This window comes from Denticeps clupeoides, chromosome 9, assembly GCF_900700375.1.
Source record: "Denticeps clupeoides chromosome 9, fDenClu1.1, whole genome shotgun sequence".
NCBI classification, from domain to species: domain Eukaryota; kingdom Metazoa; phylum Chordata; class Actinopteri; order Clupeiformes; family Denticipitidae; genus Denticeps; species Denticeps clupeoides.
In genome coordinates, this window is record NC_041715.1 from 14,926,741 (window position 1) to 14,944,235 (window position 17,495).

Genomic DNA, 17,495 nt, shown 5'->3' on the forward strand with positions numbered 1-17,495 from the left:
GTAGTTTTTACAGTTTAGTTTTTTAAAAAATAAGTAAATGCTGCCCCCCCCCCGAAACACGTGGTGTAATCCGAGGTGCGGAACTGTATAAATACCACCTCGAGAAGCCCGTTAGGTACTTCTCACTGTACGCGTGGTTTTATCGTCTGGACGTCCACTTTCAGCAACAGTTTTATTTCGGTGAGTCCATTTACGTTTAGATTCCATGATATGAACATGTCCAGTTTTTCTATGTAACTCGGTGTGTTAGAACGTGGGTCTTTACCGACCACTGAGCGATCTTTGGTGCCGAATCACAAAACTTTTACTCTGTGTGGTCGTGAGTAGCAGAGCTGGTCGCCGTAATGAAGTACGTCTTCACCTTCCAACCCCCTGGCTGAAGTTGTGAAAATGCAGCCTGGTCTGGTCACGTGATGCGTAAATAGCAAGGGAGTTTTCCAGTTGACTCCTCCTAAAACTGGGCCACCAAACTTTTACACATCGTGCTGGTTCTACTACTCGAGAACGATGTGTACTGTCCAGCTAGATAAGAGCCCCGCTGGTCAAACTCCCAGCTTCAGGCTGGCGTGACGTCATTTTCACACTTGCGTAATTGTGCACGGTCCTCCTGTGGTGTAAGTGCAGTGGTTTTTGGAATTTTTTTTTTTTGTAAATGGCCTTAGTCCAGCTGATGTGCTCCTTTTCTTTTCAGTGTCTTTTTATGAATAATCAAAAGCAACAGAAGCCTACGCTTACAGGCCAGCGTTTTAAAACCAGGAAAAGAGGTAATTTATATATATAATATATATATATATATATATATATATATATATATATATAGTGTGTGTGTGTAATTTGTGGAAGTTCATATGATTACTCTCTTATCTGTTCTCTCCTAGATGAGAAGGAGCGCTTCGACCCTACCCAGTTTCAAGAGTGTATCGTCCAAGGCCTGAATCAGAGTGGGACTGACTTGGAAGCCGTCGCTAAGTTCCTAGATTCCTCTGGTGCCAAGCTTAACTACCGTCGCTATGCGGAGACGCTGTTCGACATCCTGGTGGCTGGCGGAATGCTGGGTGAGCTTTTCAAAGTCTTGTCGTTGCATGTGTGGTGTCTTAAGCAGATTGAAGACTGACTTGCCTTCGTTTCAGCCCCAGGAGGGACCTTGTCTGAGGACATGACCCCCACAAAGTTTTGTCTCTTTACTGCCAAAGAAGATTTGGAGACCATGCAAGCACATGCTCAGGTACAAATCATTCCAAGAGTTTAAAAAAAAATTAACTTTTTGTTCTTGGGAGGGAAATAAATTCTTATTTGTTTGTGCAGGTTTTTAACAAGCTTACAAGGCGTTACAAGTACCTGGAAAAAAGTTTAGAAGAGGAGATTAAGAAGGTAGGATGTCTGGATCAGAACGGTTGGAGAATCAGTCCAGCACCAGGGCATGTCAATTGATGTAGGAAGAGAATGGTTTAATTATTAAGGTTTTGTCTGATACATATTTTTATTTATTTTTTTGGTGGGGGCACAGTTGTTGCTGTTCCTAAAGGGCTTTACAGAGTCAGAACGCAACAAGCTGGCCATGCTTACTGGCATCCTTCTTGCCAATGGGAACGTGTCTGCCTCGGTCCTGAGCAGTCTCTTCAATGAGAACCTGGTCAAAGAAGGTGGGTGCACTGCAGCTGTGGTCCTAATTTTAGGGTTGAGCCTTTTGACTGTGAAACTGACCCCGATCCCTTTTTTTTTTTTTTTTTTTTTTTTATTATTTAAAAATTTTTTTATTATTATTTATTTATTTATTTTCCCCTCCTCCTTCTTTCCTCCTCCAGGTGTTTCTGCATCCTTTGCTGTAAAGCTGTTCAGAGCCTGGATTAATGAGAAGGACCTCAACTCGGTGGCTGGCAGCATGCGGAAGGTTGGCATGGACAACCGGTTACTGGTGAGAGTCAGGACGTAGGCCCCTTTTTATCATATGATTGGAGTAGGTGACCGCCTCTCACCCGTTTCTCCTCTTTTCAGGAGTTGTTTCCAGCCAATAAGAGGAGCTGCGAGCACTTCGGCAAGTATTTCACTGATGCCGGCCTGAAGGAGCTGTCCGAATTTGTCCGTAATCAGCAGACTATTGGGGCCCGCAAGGAGATCCAAAAAGAACTTCAGGAGAAGATGTCCCATGCAGAGCCCATCAAAGATGTAAGTGAACATAGATGTTTTGTGGATTGCATACAGCTGGTCTGAGTTTATTTGGTAGAAAAATGTGATTTACTTGTGGGGGGGGAGCATATTTTAAAACCTCCATGTTTTTACTCCCAGATCACTGCTTATGCCCAGGAGGAGATGAGGAGGACCAACATATCTGAGCAGGCTATGATCAGCATGTTGTGGAGCAGTGTGATGAGCTCAGTGGAGTGGAATAAAAAGGAGGAGCTTGTAACTGAACAAGCAATCAAACACTTGAAGGTATCCAGTTTTTATTTTTTAATTTTATTTATTTATTTTTGTTCCCTTCCCATGCAAAAGTTTGCTCTTGCTTTAGCCCTCATTTGCATATTTTCATATCTGTACTGTTAAGTAACATGGCGCATATCTTGTCTCCTAGCAATACAGCCACCTCCTGAAGGCTTTTACTTGCCAGGGCCTGTCTCAGCTCACCCTGCTGCTGAAGATCCAGGAGTATTGCTATGACAACATACACTTCATGAAAACCTTTCAGAAGATTGTGGTGCTTTTCTATAAATGTAGGCTTTCTTTTATTTTTCCTTGTTCTCCCCCACATACTCGTGCGGAAGACTCTTATTTATGTTTTGTGTTCCACAGTGGACGTTCTGAGCGAGGATGCTATTCTAAAGTGGTACAACCAGGCTCACCTTGCCAAAGGGAAGAGCGTGTTCCTTGAACAGATGAAGAAATTTGTTGACTGGCTTAAACATGCAGAAGAAGGTAAAAGTTTAACAGTCTTCTAATTGATATTAGTGTACCGTTTATAGTCTTGATAAGTGGACCCAGTTGAATAACTTTCCAAAACTGGTCAAGGTGTGGCTTTTTATTATGCTGCTATCCACAACCTTTTATAGTGCAAGTTCTCCTCTAGACTTGCACAGTACTGCAGTATATTTGAAGGCTGGTTAATTATGCTGGACGTGACCTGCTTTAAACTGCCTGTTAAGTTGCAGGGTTGTGTGTCACTTTCTTTTTACACCAATTATTATTTTTTATTTTTTTCTTTAAATCTCCAATATGTAAATTGTTTAATTCCTCTAAGTGTTTAACTTATCTCCTTGCAGAGTCTGAAGATGAGGCTGACTGACTGAAGGATGTTTTGTTTACAAATCTGTGGCCCAAAGCTTTTTTTTTTTTTTTTTTTTTTTTTCCCAAAAATGTAGCATAACATTTTAAAGATTTCTATATTTGCCTGTACAGTAATGGTTTTGCTTCGGTTTTAATCGTGCACTATTTTAAAGTCTGCTGCATTCCTCTGAAGCAGAACAGGCTTTAAGCAGTTTTCCCCTCCCCATTTTCTTAAATAAAACACTTTTTGTATAATCATCTGGGTGCAGTTTAGTTTTTCCTTGCTTCTCCTGCTGAGTGAACATGTCACTCCAACCATATGTTCTGAGTGCTGGAAAAGAGCGCTAGATGCAACAGTTATGGAGGGGTGCAGCCTGATTAGGGTTGTGGTTGCTGGAGCCCATCCCAGTATGTGGGGTGCCAGCCCACTGCAGCGAACACACCCCATCCATTCCACTAGGGTACATACCTTAATGAAACCTACTCACACACAAACACCACCTCACAAAGCCAGAGCCCATAGTTGAGCTCATAACCTTGATGTGGGGCCTGCTGATCGTAAACCTTAATTAACTGATCTTTTTCAAAATTATGTCTTGTGAACGCCTCTATGTATATTAAAGAATTTTATTAAAACGATGCAAAAAGAACCATAAAAATTGTTTTTATATACACCAGTGGCTTGATCAGGTTCACATTGTGACTCTCTCCAGGATTTTTATTTCTTCTCCAACTAAACTGAGCTGTCTGGGTCTTTGTGCAGTGTGGGCTTCTCTGAATCTTCAGATTCTGTGCTTAGGTCCTGCATTTCTGGGTTCTGAATCACTATGGCTGCTTGTTTAGATTTAAAATGTTCCTTTTGCATCCACGCCTGTGTTCTCTTTGTTGTCCAGATCCAAGATTGGTTCACGCTCCCCTTTTGCTTTAATGTGATCCTGCGTCAGATCTTGTTCATCACTGTCCTTTTTCTCTGCTGACTGGAAAAAAAAAGTGAGGTTCACCTAATCCAAAGTCCTCTTTATGGTCTTCGTCAGGCTGATTCACATTTATGTTCTCGGTCCTCTGATATTCAGGCAGACCACCTTCTTTCTCTGTGTCGTTATCATGCATTTCCTTCTGTTCAACTTCACCTTTTCCTTCCTGCTCTTCATTGCATTCCTGTTTCTCTTCCAAGTGATCCTCAGCGTTTATCATTTGCTTCAGTTCTTCCTTCAAGTCCCTGTTGTCCGTAACCTGTTTTTCTTTTTGTGATTCCAATTGGTTGTCAGCTCCATCCTGTTCCTCTTTCTCTGCATTTTCATCTGCTGATTTGTCAGTGTTGGCCTTACATTTCACACCCAGGTTACACTCCGTTTTCTGGTCTTTCATCACTTCAGATGATTCACCGGCCTCTACAGTCTGGCCCTGGGACAACTCAGCCATCTGTACCAAGTCTTCCTGCTCACATTCCTTTTCTAGATGTTCCTCATGCCCTCCTTGTGTGTCAGCTGATCCGTTATCGTGGTCATTTTGTCCTTTTAAATGCTTTTCGTTCCCATCTGATGACTGAACCTCTTTGCCATTTTCTTCCTTGGAGTCTTTGTTTTCCTCTGTTGGTTTAAGATTGTTTTTGAATTCTGCAAATTTCTCAGTATCTCCATTTTCCTCTTTCTGGCTTGCTTCAGAGGTTTCCAGGTTCATTCCTGTCACAATGCCCTCGGACTCTTCCTTTTCTTCCACATTGTCACCTGGGTCCATCTGAGCGTTTCGTTCCTGTAGCGTATCTGTCTCTGGATTCTGTAGGTCACTCATCTCTTTTCCCCCAAGATGTTCTCCAACAGCAGTTTCCTCCTGAAGAGTTTCATCCTCGTTCCATCCTTCCTCCTCACCGGGGCTGGTCTGTGGACTGGATGGGTGCCGACATGTATCAACATCTTGCCGTTCCTCGGTCTCAGTTTGCTCCAGTTCCTCTGGGCCCGTATCTTTGTGGGATACAAGTTCTAGAGCATCTGTACATTTCAATGTAGGGGTATCCTCCCTGATAACATTGGATTTGTGGTCTTCACACACTTTGGGCATCACAATTGCACCCTCGTTCACATTCTCCTGACAATGAGCAAAAGATTGTCCTCCCTTGTCTTCTTGGAGAGGAACGCATTTGATGCGTTCTTCAACTAGCGTGCTACCATCTTCCTCCTTTTCTTTAAAATCTTCATCCAAGTCAACGCCATCTGAATTTTCCTCCTCACTGTTTTCTTTTAAGGTCTCAGTTGGGGACTGGGATGGTCCTGTAATATCTTCAGGTCCATCTCTTTGTTGCTGCTCATTGTCTTTTGATTCCACACCCACAAGCTGTTCAGGATCTGTTTCACTGAGATCCTTCTTGTTTACAGGCACTTCAGGTACATCAGTCATCGGTGCCTGGAGTTCAGATGTATCACGACTCGCCACGGTCACTTTGCAGGTCTTTGCTGCTTCTTCTGGACTTCCCTCCTTTTCTGGATCATTTTCGGTCACGTCCGTTTTTGCCTCTGTCTGCTGTCCTGCTTCCTGTGCGCCATTGTCTTGAACACCTGTCTCACTGCAGCCGGTGTCCTCTTCTTTATTCATGCGGACCTGAACACCATCTGTCTTCATTTCCTCAGCATTCCCCTCTAATGAACGTTCTTCATTTTTCACCAGGATATCTCCTCTCTCCTGTCCTGCTCCCACATGCCTCTCACCAATTTCACGCCCATGAACGTGTTCCACATCCTTCTCTTGATTCTCTCCGAGGTCATCAGGCCCGCTTCTGATTCCTGTCTCCTCCTCCACTTCATGCCCCTTGCTGGGTACGGGGGTGACCAGAATCTCCTTGTGCTCACGTGGTGTGATTTCCTCCTCTGCATGATCATGTGACGCATGCTCGACTCCACGTGACCTCGTCTGTAGTAGCTCTTCCTCAGCTGTGTGGTGTTCTCCATCCAGGTGTCCATCTTCTTCTGCTTCCACCACTTGACTCGGGTTTGTCCCCCTGTCCTTTTCGTTCATCGGGACGTGTAATCTTGCATTGCTTGGCAGCGTTGCACGTGTGGAGAACAGCGTGCTCTCATCAGTCGACCTTTTCTGGCGGTCAGACCAGCCCTTCCAGTTCAGACAATCTGTTTGAACGGACAGAGAAAGTTATGCCCCGAAGAGCTAGAGCGGTAAACTGAGGGTGAAGCTGCTTGTGTGAACCGTGCTTAAACACGAGGACACTACAGGTCCCCTCTGCTCACCATGAAACAGCCGACCAGGGTTCATCCTCGTTCTCCCTTCATTTTCAGCTCTTGGTGTCTTCTCGTACTCCGTACTCTGGTTCGCTGTGTAGAATGTCAGATAAAACATCATTTAATGCTTTAATGTCAAAAACTGGTCCTGGTACACGCATCATGTATAAATATATGTCTGGTTTATATTTAAAATCTGAAAGGGATGCCAAATAAAACCAAAATGCTGCCAGATTGTTTGGTTTGTGAAATGACTCCCTGTTTAAAGCACAGATTTTCGTTCTCCACAAATACTCCACTTTTTCTTCACATACACGGCAGCAGCGTTAGTTCAGATCTCTCCCGAGTCACATGACCTTTCTGGCTTGATCTTTTGCCCATAGAGGGCCTGAAGAATGTTGACAGAATTCCTCCTAAATGTCAGCGCAGGAAATGGCGCACGGGTCTTCGGATGTGCGCCTCAACAACGCAGCGCTGTTTTCCCCTCCCTTTCATTTATGAACACAGCTAGTCTAGCAATCATCGACTAGCTCGAGAACTGAGGCTCTGGACCTCCACCAACTGCCCCCGACACGCCTGATGTATGGTCATAGTAGCCTTGCTCATTAAAGATTAATAGGAAGATAAATGAAAGCCCTCCTTCGATTACTCACCCGGATCAAATTCATTTTCAGGCGGCTTTTCAAACAAAAGCTTTTTGTTTTCACCTTTAAGACACAACCAATAGACAAAGCAACATTAGAAATAGAGATTAAAGGCTTTATTGTCATTGCACAATCATACTTAGTACAACAGTACCGTATAAAGATGTAAAGATAATAAAAAGCAAAGCCGTGTATCGCCCGTACCTTTCTCTATGTTGCCCACTTCACTTCTATTAAGGGATTCTGAAAAACACGCGAGCATAAATGAACACGTTTGCATCAAAAAGCATTCGCAACATGATATAACCGGACATGAAGCTGGATCTTATTGGCATCTTATGTCCAAACAGGCCTAAAACCATGCTGTAACATGCGGCGCGTCTTCCTCTCCCAGCTACAGCAGTTTATTTGCCTGCCACTTAAAAAAAAATTCAATATGAACGCTAATAAATGCGCGTTTCCCTGGTATTACCTTTCCTGCGTCTCCGTTTGTAGAGCAACACGGAAATGACGACAAGGATGCACGTAGCCGCCAAGAGAAACAGGACGACCAGGGCGAGAATGCCAGGAGACACCCCACCTGCACAGGGGACGGAAATATTCATTATATTCAACACAACAAGTATTAATGCACAATGCGCAGAGAAGGGCGGAGCGTTGTCCATGCTGTACGTGCATCCGGCGTGAACCCTGAAGGCTACTGACCCTGCCGGCAGTCTTTAGGCGTGAACTGTGCGCTCTTCGCGCTGACCGCGTTCCGCACGTCGCAGGTGAAAACCGACTCCGGATTCTCGTCTTTGCTGATCTGCAGCTCGGACCCGGGCTGGCTGTGGATCTTGGGCCCGGTCCACTGGTACTCGGCGGGGGCGTCGTTGCCTATGGAACAGCGCAGCGCGAAATGCGCGTCGTCTGTGAGTTCGCAGGTCACCGTCGGCTGCGTGACCGCCTCTGCGCAGAAACACACCAGGAATGAACGTGAGGGTTCTGCGGCTGAAGGTTGCATTTCAGCGTACAGAAAGCAGCCTGACGGCCTGGGAGGGGCGAGGCAGCTGATAAGATTATGAATAATGCGGCCGAGCCTGCGGAATGGCGGGATATGTGTCGCTGCACGTTTACCGAGAACCTTGATGTTGTGCATGGACTGCGCTTTCCCGTTAATCTGGGACTCGTACACGCCATCGTCCCCGCTGCTCAGCTGCCGGATGGTGAGCTCTCCCGAGTGGAAGTTGAGGATGGCCCGTTTCTTGAACGGCTCGGACACGATGGTCTGGCTCTGGTCGTACTCCAGCACCTTCACGCCGTTGTGCTTCCAGACGATGTCGTGGATCTCGCCCATGGTTTTGGGGTTCAGCGTTATGTTGCCGCCCCGCTCGCCGTGGGCCACGCCGCTGGCGTCACGTGGAAGCGCTTGGAGTGACAGCAGCGGATCTGCAATTCATGGAGACAGTAGGACATTTAAACCCCACCTGTCCCACGTGGAGCAGGCAAGACGTCACGTGGTGCTTCCTACACGACACACAGCAAGTTTACACGCTGCCCCGTGAAACAGCAGCCAGTAATGTTCGCGGTTTGATTTGAGATTTCACCGTAAAAAAAAAAAAAAAAAAAAAACGACTTACCGAAAGCTCGCATCACGATCGTAAACAACAACACCGCGCCTGAACGCGCCCTCGTCATTGTCTCCCCCGACTTGTTCTGTCGACTTTAAACTTTTTTTTTTCCAAAAGCACGAACGTCAAACGAGGCTCCTCCGGCGCCGTGGGCCTCGAACTCGACGGAACTCGGCCTCACATCGTCGTGTAAGCCGCCGGGGCGACGAAACGCGGCAGAGACGCGTCGTTCCGCCGCTGAATGAGAAGCGGACGGACGGGTTCCGCGCACGGGGGGTGGGGGCGGAGCCTAGCGGCCAGCGCAGCAGCCAATCAGAGGAGGGTCCGAATTCACGCAGTTGTGTCACTCCCTGCAAATGGCGTTTTCATCACATTGGTCAAATGTGTGTTTGAGGTCTTGTTAGCTTCAGCCGCGGTTGAGGTTGTCTATCCCCTTAATGTCAGAGGTGGATATTTCAGGATAAGAGCATAGAAATTCACGACTTTTGTATAAGTTCAAACATGGACCCACAGACGCCTGCTGGTTGGTGGAAAATAAATCTCGGTCTGTATTAAACACTGCTTAACACGTGTATGAAGTACAAAGGGTTTTTCATTATCAAATACATTTCAAGTGGACACTTTTACAGACGTTATGAAAAAGAATAAATACAATTCTCTGTGCAACACACTAATAACACATAATGAAACACATAATAATAAAACAAATACTTGAATGTTTTTTCTTTCTGTATTTACAAGACTTTTTTCATCATTTAGTTATTTTCAGTAGTCCTGCAAAATATATGAAAAAAATTCGAAGTAGAAACTGTCACTTTCACTCACCACTTTCTCCACAAGGTGGCGCATGACTGGACTTCGCGTGAGACCCTAAACCGGTTAGTGCCCCTTGTTAATGTTCAACAGTTTTTTGTCAAAGACAATTATGAATCTCAGAAATGTATAGAACAACAGGGACCGAAAACATACACAACATGTGTCAAAGTAAAACATGTCATCTTGCTGAAACCTTTTTAAAATGGTTGAATTGTAGTAAATAGCAATTAGTGTCTCCTAAACAGCGAATAACCAGTGTCATTGAGATTATATACACCAACACACACAGATTTTATATATATTTACAGTTATTTAAATTATATACTCTTTATCAGTAGGTGAATGGGGGCACGATGCTGTTTCACTTGTGCAAAGGCAGACCCACAGTGTCATGAAACCAAAAACCACAAGTACACAACCCTCCATTCTACAGCTCAAAAACATCATTTTCAAACAGTTTTCGTCAGAGAACAAAGATGACGCATGAAATGATCTTTCCACTCCTTTTCTGCATTTTATTCATCACCATGTGTGTTGCAGGTGAGTGTTCTTTTATGCTTTGTTTTGCCAGTTATTGCTAGCTGTGACTGGAAATTAGACGTTTGCAAAATTCCGGACATAATCTACAGATGCACATTTAAAGGAGAATAATAAATAATCACTGGCAAATTCTGAAATAATGATGTAGTTGAGTCCATATGCACTTGATACTGTATCTGGTCAGTTCTATTGCTTCTTTAATCAGTGCGACTGTTTTAAGTTCTACTGAGATCATTGAAATGGTTTAAGAATCATCAACGGATGTGTTACACGAACACAGGATAATAGTTGCTGATAAAGTTCCTCTCTGCATGTATGCAGAAATTCCATTCTACCAGAGTCAATTACAACATTAATAAATCTCTGTTTTTACCCATTTGATAACTTTTTTTCTATGATAATGTTTATTCCACACTGAGTTATTGAATGTACATAGTTCTTGCTTTTGAGTTTGCAGAAAACTCTGAGGAACTGTCATTTGCCAATCAAGCATATGCCACAATCATTACTATTACTATAATATACTATTATTATTGGTTTTAGTAGTATCAAATTCAAATTTTACTTGTCACATACATAGTCATACACGGTATGATATGCAGTGAAATACTTAAGCAACTGAAACAGACCACAGTATTGCAAATATTGCAAGTATACAATGAACCAATATGCAAATATTGCAAACATAACCAAACATTTTAACATAAAACATAAAATATGTGTAACAGGTAGGGTGAAGGTGTGCAAATGAGTGAAGTCAAAGTAACAAGTAAAAAATGTGTGCAAGAGTAAAAAAGTTTGTGCAAAGATTCTGGGGAGAATGAGTACAGAAGTGATTGAAAGTGAAAGTGCTGGAGTGTATTGGAGTTCTTTGAAGTGTTGTAATTGTTGAGAGCTTGTATAGCCTGCTGGAAGAAGCTCCTCCTCATCCTCTCTGTGTTGGACTTCCCTGATAGCAGCAGAGAGAAGAGTCCATTGTTGGGGTTGGCTGAGGTCCTTCACTATCTTCCTGGCCCTGGTCCAGCACCACTTATTGTAGGTTGATTGAAGGTCAGGGAGCTTGGTACAGATGATGCGTTCAACTGATCGAACCACCCTCTGTAGGGCTCGCCTGTCCTGCATGGTGCTGTTTCCGAACCAGGTTGAGATGTTTCCAGTCAGGATTCTCTCTGCAGGAGTAGGAGTAGAAATTCCTGAGCACCTTGAGGTTGAGGTTGAAGTTTATTGTCATATGTACAAAGTACAGCGTACAGAGCACAACGAAATTCTTACTTGAAAACCTGTTCCACGTAGACAGAACATAGAACATGATATATAGAAGACATAGAAGACAAAGTGCAGCAGCAATAAATAATAAGTCACAGTCTAAGCGTCTAGGCGCAGTCTAGGCGTCTGAGGTATTAGAGAAGCTGCCGGGCCTTTTTCACCACAGTGTTGATGTGACAGGACCATGACAGGTCCTGCGTGATGTAGACTCCGAGGTATCGGAAGCTGTCCACTCTCTCCACTGGGTTCCACAGTGGTAGTCATAGTAAGTGGTAGTCATAGTAAATATGAACTTTACAGATCAGGTCAATAGATTATTTTTCTGCAATGTTACAATAATTATACATTCGAAGAGGAGAACCAACTGTAGCCAACAATTTCTCTACCTATGGTCCATTCTTTAAACTTGGATAACTTTAAATGTCAAATTTGCCATTGGAATGCTTCAGGATATTCATGTTTAACATTTTATTCATTAGAACTGAATCGCATGTTCACCACAGAGAACTTTTCTGTGTACTTCGCTTTTGTAGTTCACACTTGACATAGTTTGAAAATGAGATTTTGCCTTCTGACCCATTTTTTTGCGGTTTTCAACTGCATTGAAATACTTTAAACATCTGCCCATGCAGGTGGTAGAAGTACCATGGAATAGCTTGCTGTTCTCTCACTAGCTTTTATAGATATGCAATCAACTGAAATTACACTATTTGGAAATTATAGAGACTTCTCATCAATGTCAATGTTGTATTTGAGTGTTGAATTTTTCATTCTGTTCACCCTCCAGACCGATGTGACTTGTGGAAGGCGGTGGGAGAGCAGGTAATTGTTCCCCTGAAGAAGAGCGTGCAGGCCACTGACCACATTACCTGGATACACGGCAGTTCGAGAGTGTTCCACAGGAGAGGTGCAAACGTGAAGGAGGAGAGATTTAAAGTGACCAAAAACAGCTCACTCCTGCTGGAAAACATTCAGGCGTCCCTGGCTGGAGACTACACAGTTAAAATATATGATGATGAAGGAAATTTAGTTTTTCACAACAGCCAAAAGCTGTGTGTGATTGGTAAGTCACGCAGCAGAGGTTTATAGGGGACGAGTCCAAGTTATTTTACCTACATTGGTGAGTTTTGCCCATTCCAGAGGCCGTGAGTAATACGTGTGAGGCGGTGTGGCCCACCCTGGGATGCACTGTTGGTGGCCCTGCTGCTGATGCTGCTGATGCTGCCGTGTCTTGGCACCGCAATGGCATTTTATTGCCTGGATTCGAATCCAAAACTCTGCCTTTAAAGCCAAGGATGTTCAACCACGGAGACTGGTACACCTGCACTGTGGAAAATGTCATCAGTAATAAAGTTCAGCCACAACAATGCTCAGGTGCGTGTCAACCATGTGTTGCATAATGTGGTAAACGATGAGGAAAAATGTAGCGTTAAACCCACATATTTCATCACGCACTGCATGTTGCCTGTAAATTGGTGAAAGGAAGTTAGAGTAGATTCAAGATGTTCTATTTTATTACAGGTTAACATTGGATCTGATGAGTACCTTTGAGTCATGTATTATATATTTATCTTTAAGCCTTTTGTTCTAGTACCAATTCAGCCCCTTAATCATGATTTGAATCTGTTTGTAGCTGGTCCTCCTACGACAAACCCGAAGAAGCAGGAGCTGGAGTTGTGGGGCTTGAACAAGTGGCTTATGGTGGGACTTTTATCAGGAGGAGGAGCCCTGGTGCTGGTTTTAATCATCGTCTGCATTATTTGCATCTGTAGCCATTGCAGACGCCGGAAAGAAAGAGACAGCGGTAGGAACCCGGCATAATGCTGTTGTCATGTGTCACGTTCACTGATTACAACATATATAAGGGGGCAGTGCGTTTAAGGAAGAGGCCCCGTAATAAGTAGAAGCTTATCCATGCGTCTTGCTAAAGGACATTGGGTGTATGCACATTTGAGCCAGTGTGTATAATGCTGGCCCTGAGTAGATGCTGCAAAATCCAGAATAATGGTGCATAGATTTTAATGCATTCTGGATTTTCCAAAATCTACACAGGGCCAGCATTATACACAATGGCTCAAATGTATACTTTCTCACTCACAGAACTCTGGGTACGGTGAGCCAGCCCTCAAATATATGCACCCAATGTCCTTTAGCAAGATGCATGGATAATCTTCTACTGGCCTTATCCTGGCTGGATATTTGACTGTTCTTCCTGGCAGAACTGATAGAGTTCATTAAAAATGTGTTTCCTGGCACGAGCCCGGCATGTAAACAGACAAAAAAATGTTCAGTAGGGTTGTGTTCAGGCCTTTCTGGGAGGTTGTTACAAAAACCACTACCACTTTTGGTATGTTTGGTATGTGTGTTTGGGATCATTGTATCGTTGCAACAGCCAACTTGCAACTCTCTCAAGCTGTTGATTTTATTGGAAGTTTGAGGATTTGGAGGTAGTCCTGCTTCATAATTATTCCATCCCCTTTGTGGAAGTACCACTGGCAGCAAAACATGTTTGACAGTTGGTACATTGGTCCTGAGCTTTAAAACCTCTCCTTCACTTCAGTGGTCAACTCAGTCTTAGTCTCATTTGACTATAGACCATTTCTACAGAAGGCAAATGTGGGGAATCTTGACTTTCATTTGAGGTTGAATGTGTAAATTCTGAAACAGCCAGCATCCTCACATTCCATAATGATGGATACCTCACTTGACTATAAACAATAACAGGCCTCAGCCTCTATGTATATATTTGGGTCTGCGTGTGTAAATCCAGTGTAGATTTTAGAAAATCCTTTAAATTCAAATTTCCTTTTTCAAAACTATAAACATTTTTTGTTGTACAATCATCCTGACAGTTCAAATGTATCTCTGACAGCCATAAATTAGTATGACATTCATCAATGAGTGTAGGCAAACTTCTGATCATAACTGTCTTAACTGTTACTTTGTGGATGCTTGTAAGTATTTTACCAACTTAGCAAAACTGATACTCAACACTTCCTTCCATTTCTTATTCTTTTTCTCCGTAGATGAGGAGGAACTGAGACTGGCCAACCTCACACAACCAGACAGTCACACCGGACAGCAAAGACCTCAAATCAAGATACAAAATCTACCCCAGAACCAATTCCAGACTCAAACCCAGAGCCAAACCCAGCCTAGACGCCCTCGCAGAGAAAGAGGTCCACTCCCAGAAATACCCACCCAGAGAGGCCCGGCCCAAGTGAAGCCTTCTCCTAAGCCTGCGAAAGTCAAGCAGATAGAACTGTATGCCCACTTAAAATAAAGAAATACACTTCATCATCACCAGACACCAAAAACATACAAATGGACTCTGGAAGTATTGATATAAGCAGAAAAAAATAATGAAAAAATACTGTACACTATGAATGCTGAGTTCAGATGAGACAGAAATTATGTTGGATGAAGTCTGGCTTTCCAGGTGGGTTTTAAATGTGTGGATTTATGCTTTCTGTGTCATGGTCCCTTAATTGCAATCAGTTTTATTATTGCACACTGACCTTAAACTTACTTAAGAAACACATTTGCATTTATTAATGCAACTTTAAACCAATGTACAACCATATAGTCCTCTATATCAGGAAAAATCATAGAGCGGTAACAAGAAAAAAGCCATTTTTTACAAAGGTTTGTAATTTAATGTCTGGAAAAAAACATTTTCTCTACTTTTATCACTTAAATTAATACATATTTACACTACACTGATTCCCAGCAGTTTTCCTAGCTGCCCACTGCTCACCAAGGGTGATGGTTAAAAGCAGAGGACACATTTCGTTGTGTCACCCTGTGCTGTGCTGCAGTGTTTCACAATGACAATCACTTCACCTTCCTTTGCAAACATTCTGTTATGTTGCCTGCCTCATTCATTTTTGCTGTGCACACAAGGGCATAACTGTTTTCCTGTTTTAGCTAAACCACCAGTAAACCTAAGGTTTGTGGCTTTGAAAGCTGCACTCACCACATGGCAATTGTGAAGACAATGCATGCACCAGATGAAGAGAAAAGAAAATAAATACATCTTCAAATGGATAAAGCATGAGCAAATATGATTAAAACATATATAAAAAGAAAATTAAATTAAGTATAATTTCTAAATTAGAAGAAGAACATACATAAAATCCAATGCATAATTATCTATAAAAAATATATATTTTTTGGAATACCAATTTGTATTAAACTGTTAATAGTGGCATTGCTATTCCCTTTGCTACACATGCTCTTTCTGATCGGCGGTATTGTTGTTGTAACATTTAACCACATTGATTTTTACCTCATATTTAACCAATTTTACCTCATATTTCTCATCTTGGAAACCATCAAAGAATGTGGCAAATTCGAGTCGGTTTGAAGGTTTGGAGGTGTGACATGCTAGGAATGTCTGAAGAGCTGCAATAGCTGGGTTCAGATTAGATGTCATGTGGCAGGCAGTCCTGAGGACAAGCAACATTTTAAACTGACTGAAATTTTTGACAATATTCCTCTTCTTAAACCATAATTCTGGCATCTTCTCTCCATGAGAGGAATTCCAGATGAGTTGCACAAAACGATGGAAGTGGTCCTTATGTTGCATGCTGCTGTACAGGGCTACAATCTCTGGACTATGTGAAAATTTGGAGTGCACAAAGTTATTGCACTCTGGAAACCGGCCGAAAAAAAACCAAAAACCAGCTTGAGATAATGACCATTTTGTTGAATGGTCTGCCTGCATGACGGTGTGTACATGGTTAGTATTAAAACTAGTAATGAGTGTCAAAAAGCATTACCAGCCACCTCCACAATTCCGATTTCTGAGGTGCCTTCCAGCAAATAAACGAGATTCGTCATTTGACACATGATCGCACGCCCACTGTAGCCTTGTTTTTCTGTTCCTAGCATCAAAGTTTGACATACTGTGTGGTCAGAGGTGAATCTTCTGCATGCCTCTGCTCTGAAATGTGGTCACAGCAAGTTTCAATCAGATGCCCTCATTTTTATTTATTTTTTTACTGTACAACAGATGGCTTCATGACTTTTACACCTAAAACAAATGTGGGAGAACACATGACTGCATGGTGAACAGTGTGGGGTGGCAGTAACCTAGTGAATAACCCACTCGACTAAGGACCAGAAGACCACAAAGTCACAGATTCAAACCCCACTTTCTACCGCTGCAAGAAACTTAACCCTGAGTGTCTCCAGGGGGACTGTCCCTTTCACTACTGGTTGTCAGTCACTCTGGACAAGCAACTTACTGCTAAATGCCATAAATGTAATATAAATCTAATGGTGAATGAGGAGATGACTGTGAGTAATTTCTGAAGCATTTCTGATGTATTTCAGAGCTCTATGATGATTGCAGTAAACTCAGTTGAAGTTGAACTTTATTGTCATTTCAGCTACATACACGTTCGACAGAACATATTAACACAAAACAACAATTAAAACAAAGTTACATACTGACATAAAGTGCACATGTGCGAAACAGACAACTGGGGTACGTAAAGTGCAAACAGAGGACACAGGCAGTAACATTTACCAAAAAACATGTAGACAACAATGAGCCAGACAGCGCTAAACAAGTCAAATGAATAATAAATGTGAAAAATAAAAATAGTGCAAATACTCCTGTGCAATGATAGAAAATATTAATCAGTATAACAGAGGTAGTGTGTGTGCGTGTGTGTGTGTGTGTGTGTGTGTGTGTGTGTGTGTTTATGTGTCAGTCCTAAGGTGAAAGTCCCTGAGTGTTCAGTTGTCTGATAGCATTTTAGGGGTGTGTAGTCCTTCAGAATGCTGCATGCTTCCTGTAATAGCGCCCCCTTTTGTTTGTTTGTGAGTATTGTTTTTTTGTATCCATTTTCTAAACAGTTTTTTTTCTAAATAAATAAAGGTGTATTATAAAATGTTGCTATACTATTGCATTTAATACAATTATTTAGTTTATTTATAACTAAAAATACAGTTTTGCTGGTCTATAAACAGAAAAAATTATTTGCATTGTTCAACGACATTATACAGTTTAGAAATTATACAATTTTATTTTGGAATATGTTTGTATATGACTTTCTATTTTTTTCAAATATGTCTCTGTAATGTTTCTTTACCGTCAGTGTCATGGCGCCTGCGCAGTTTGT

At 42.5% G+C, this 17,495-nt stretch overlaps 3 protein-coding genes across 4 annotated transcripts; 2 read left to right on the plus strand and 1 right to left on the minus strand.

Moving 5' to 3' along the window:
* Nucleotides 1–96: 96 nt before the first annotated feature.
* LOC114797086 (basic leucine zipper and W2 domain-containing protein 1-A-like) lies at nucleotides 97–3,516 on the plus strand. Its single transcript, XM_028991716.1, has 12 exons — nucleotides 97–180; nucleotides 692–764; nucleotides 879–1,055; nucleotides 1,131–1,225; nucleotides 1,306–1,371; nucleotides 1,508–1,643; nucleotides 1,806–1,915; nucleotides 1,996–2,166; nucleotides 2,287–2,433; nucleotides 2,573–2,711; nucleotides 2,791–2,913; nucleotides 3,258–3,516. The coding sequence occupies exons 2-12, from the start codon at nucleotides 701–703 to the stop codon at nucleotides 3,278–3,280; spliced, it is 1,251 nt and encodes a 416-aa protein (XP_028847549.1). The 5' UTR covers nucleotides 97–180; nucleotides 692–700; the 3' UTR covers nucleotides 3,281–3,516.
* Nucleotides 3,517–3,872: 356 nt separating this feature from the next.
* LOC114797085 (uncharacterized protein DDB_G0290685-like) lies at nucleotides 3,873–8,995 on the minus strand. Its single transcript, XM_028991715.1, has 8 exons — nucleotides 8,752–8,995; nucleotides 8,249–8,560; nucleotides 7,838–8,080; nucleotides 7,605–7,712; nucleotides 7,337–7,375; nucleotides 7,142–7,195; nucleotides 6,498–6,581; nucleotides 3,873–6,380 (listed from the first exon to the last, which is right to left on the minus strand). The coding sequence occupies exons 1-8, from the start codon at nucleotides 8,807–8,809 to the stop codon at nucleotides 4,216–4,218; spliced, it is 3,063 nt and encodes a 1,020-aa protein (XP_028847548.1). The 5' UTR covers nucleotides 8,810–8,995; the 3' UTR covers nucleotides 3,873–4,215.
* A 962-nt stretch (nucleotides 8,996–9,957) lies between these two features.
* On the plus strand, nucleotides 9,958–16,459 carry LOC114797213 (uncharacterized). Of its 2 annotated transcripts, XR_003750821.1 has the most exons (6): nucleotides 9,958–10,098; nucleotides 12,152–12,427; nucleotides 12,505–12,738; nucleotides 12,998–13,168; nucleotides 14,391–14,803; nucleotides 16,379–16,459. XR_003750821.1 is itself a non-coding variant. In XM_028991945.1 (5 exons), exons 1-5 carry the CDS (start codon nucleotides 10,035–10,037, stop codon nucleotides 14,645–14,647), a joined length of 1,002 nt encoding a protein of 333 aa, XP_028847778.1. In that variant the 5' UTR covers nucleotides 9,958–10,034; the 3' UTR covers nucleotides 14,648–14,828. The 2 variants fall into 2 exon arrangements, 1 of the variants encoding a protein (XP_028847778.1); XM_028991945.1 differs by lacking the exon at nucleotides 16,379–16,459 and having other exon boundaries at nucleotides 14,391–14,828.
* The last annotated feature ends 1,036 nt before the right edge of the window (nucleotides 16,460–17,495 follow it).

What these genes read in the sequence shown, in the direction of transcription:
- LOC114797086 (XM_028991716.1), top strand. Translation starts at nt 701, where the DNA reads ATGAATAATCAAAAGCAACAGAAGCCTACGCTTACAGGCCAGCGTTTT. An exon ending in TTTTAAAACCAGGAAAAGAG is followed by an intron (nt 765 to 878) that starts GTAATTTATATA and finishes GTTCTCTCCTAG; the next exon opens with ATGAGAAGGAGCGCTTCGAC. An exon ending in TGAGAACCTGGTCAAAGAAG is followed by an intron (nt 1,644 to 1,805) that starts GTGGGTGCACTG and finishes TTCCTCCTCCAG; the next exon opens with GTGTTTCTGCATCCTTTGCT.
- LOC114797085 (XM_028991715.1), bottom strand. Translation starts at nt 8,809, where the DNA reads ATGACGAGGGCGCGTTCAGGCGCGGTGTTGTTGTTTACGATCGTGATG. An exon ending in AGTGGGCAACATAGAGAAAG is followed by an intron (nt 7,196 to 7,336) that starts GTACGGGCGATA and finishes TGTGTCTTAAAG; the next exon opens with GTGAAAACAAAAAGCTTTTG. An exon ending in CCCTGGTCGGCTGTTTCATG is followed by an intron (nt 6,381 to 6,497) that starts GTGAGCAGAGGG and finishes CCGTTCAAACAG; the next exon opens with ATTGTCTGAACTGGAAGGGC.
- LOC114797213 (XM_028991945.1), top strand. Translation starts at nt 10,035, where the DNA reads ATGACGCATGAAATGATCTTTCCACTCCTTTTCTGCATTTTATTCATC. An exon ending in CATCACCATGTGTGTTGCAG is followed by an intron (nt 10,099 to 12,151) that starts GTGAGTGTTCTT and finishes TTCACCCTCCAG; the next exon opens with ACCGATGTGACTTGTGGAAG. An exon ending in CCGGAAAGAAAGAGACAGCG is followed by an intron (nt 13,169 to 14,390) that starts GTAGGAACCCGG and finishes TTTTCTCCGTAG; the next exon opens with ATGAGGAGGAACTGAGACTG.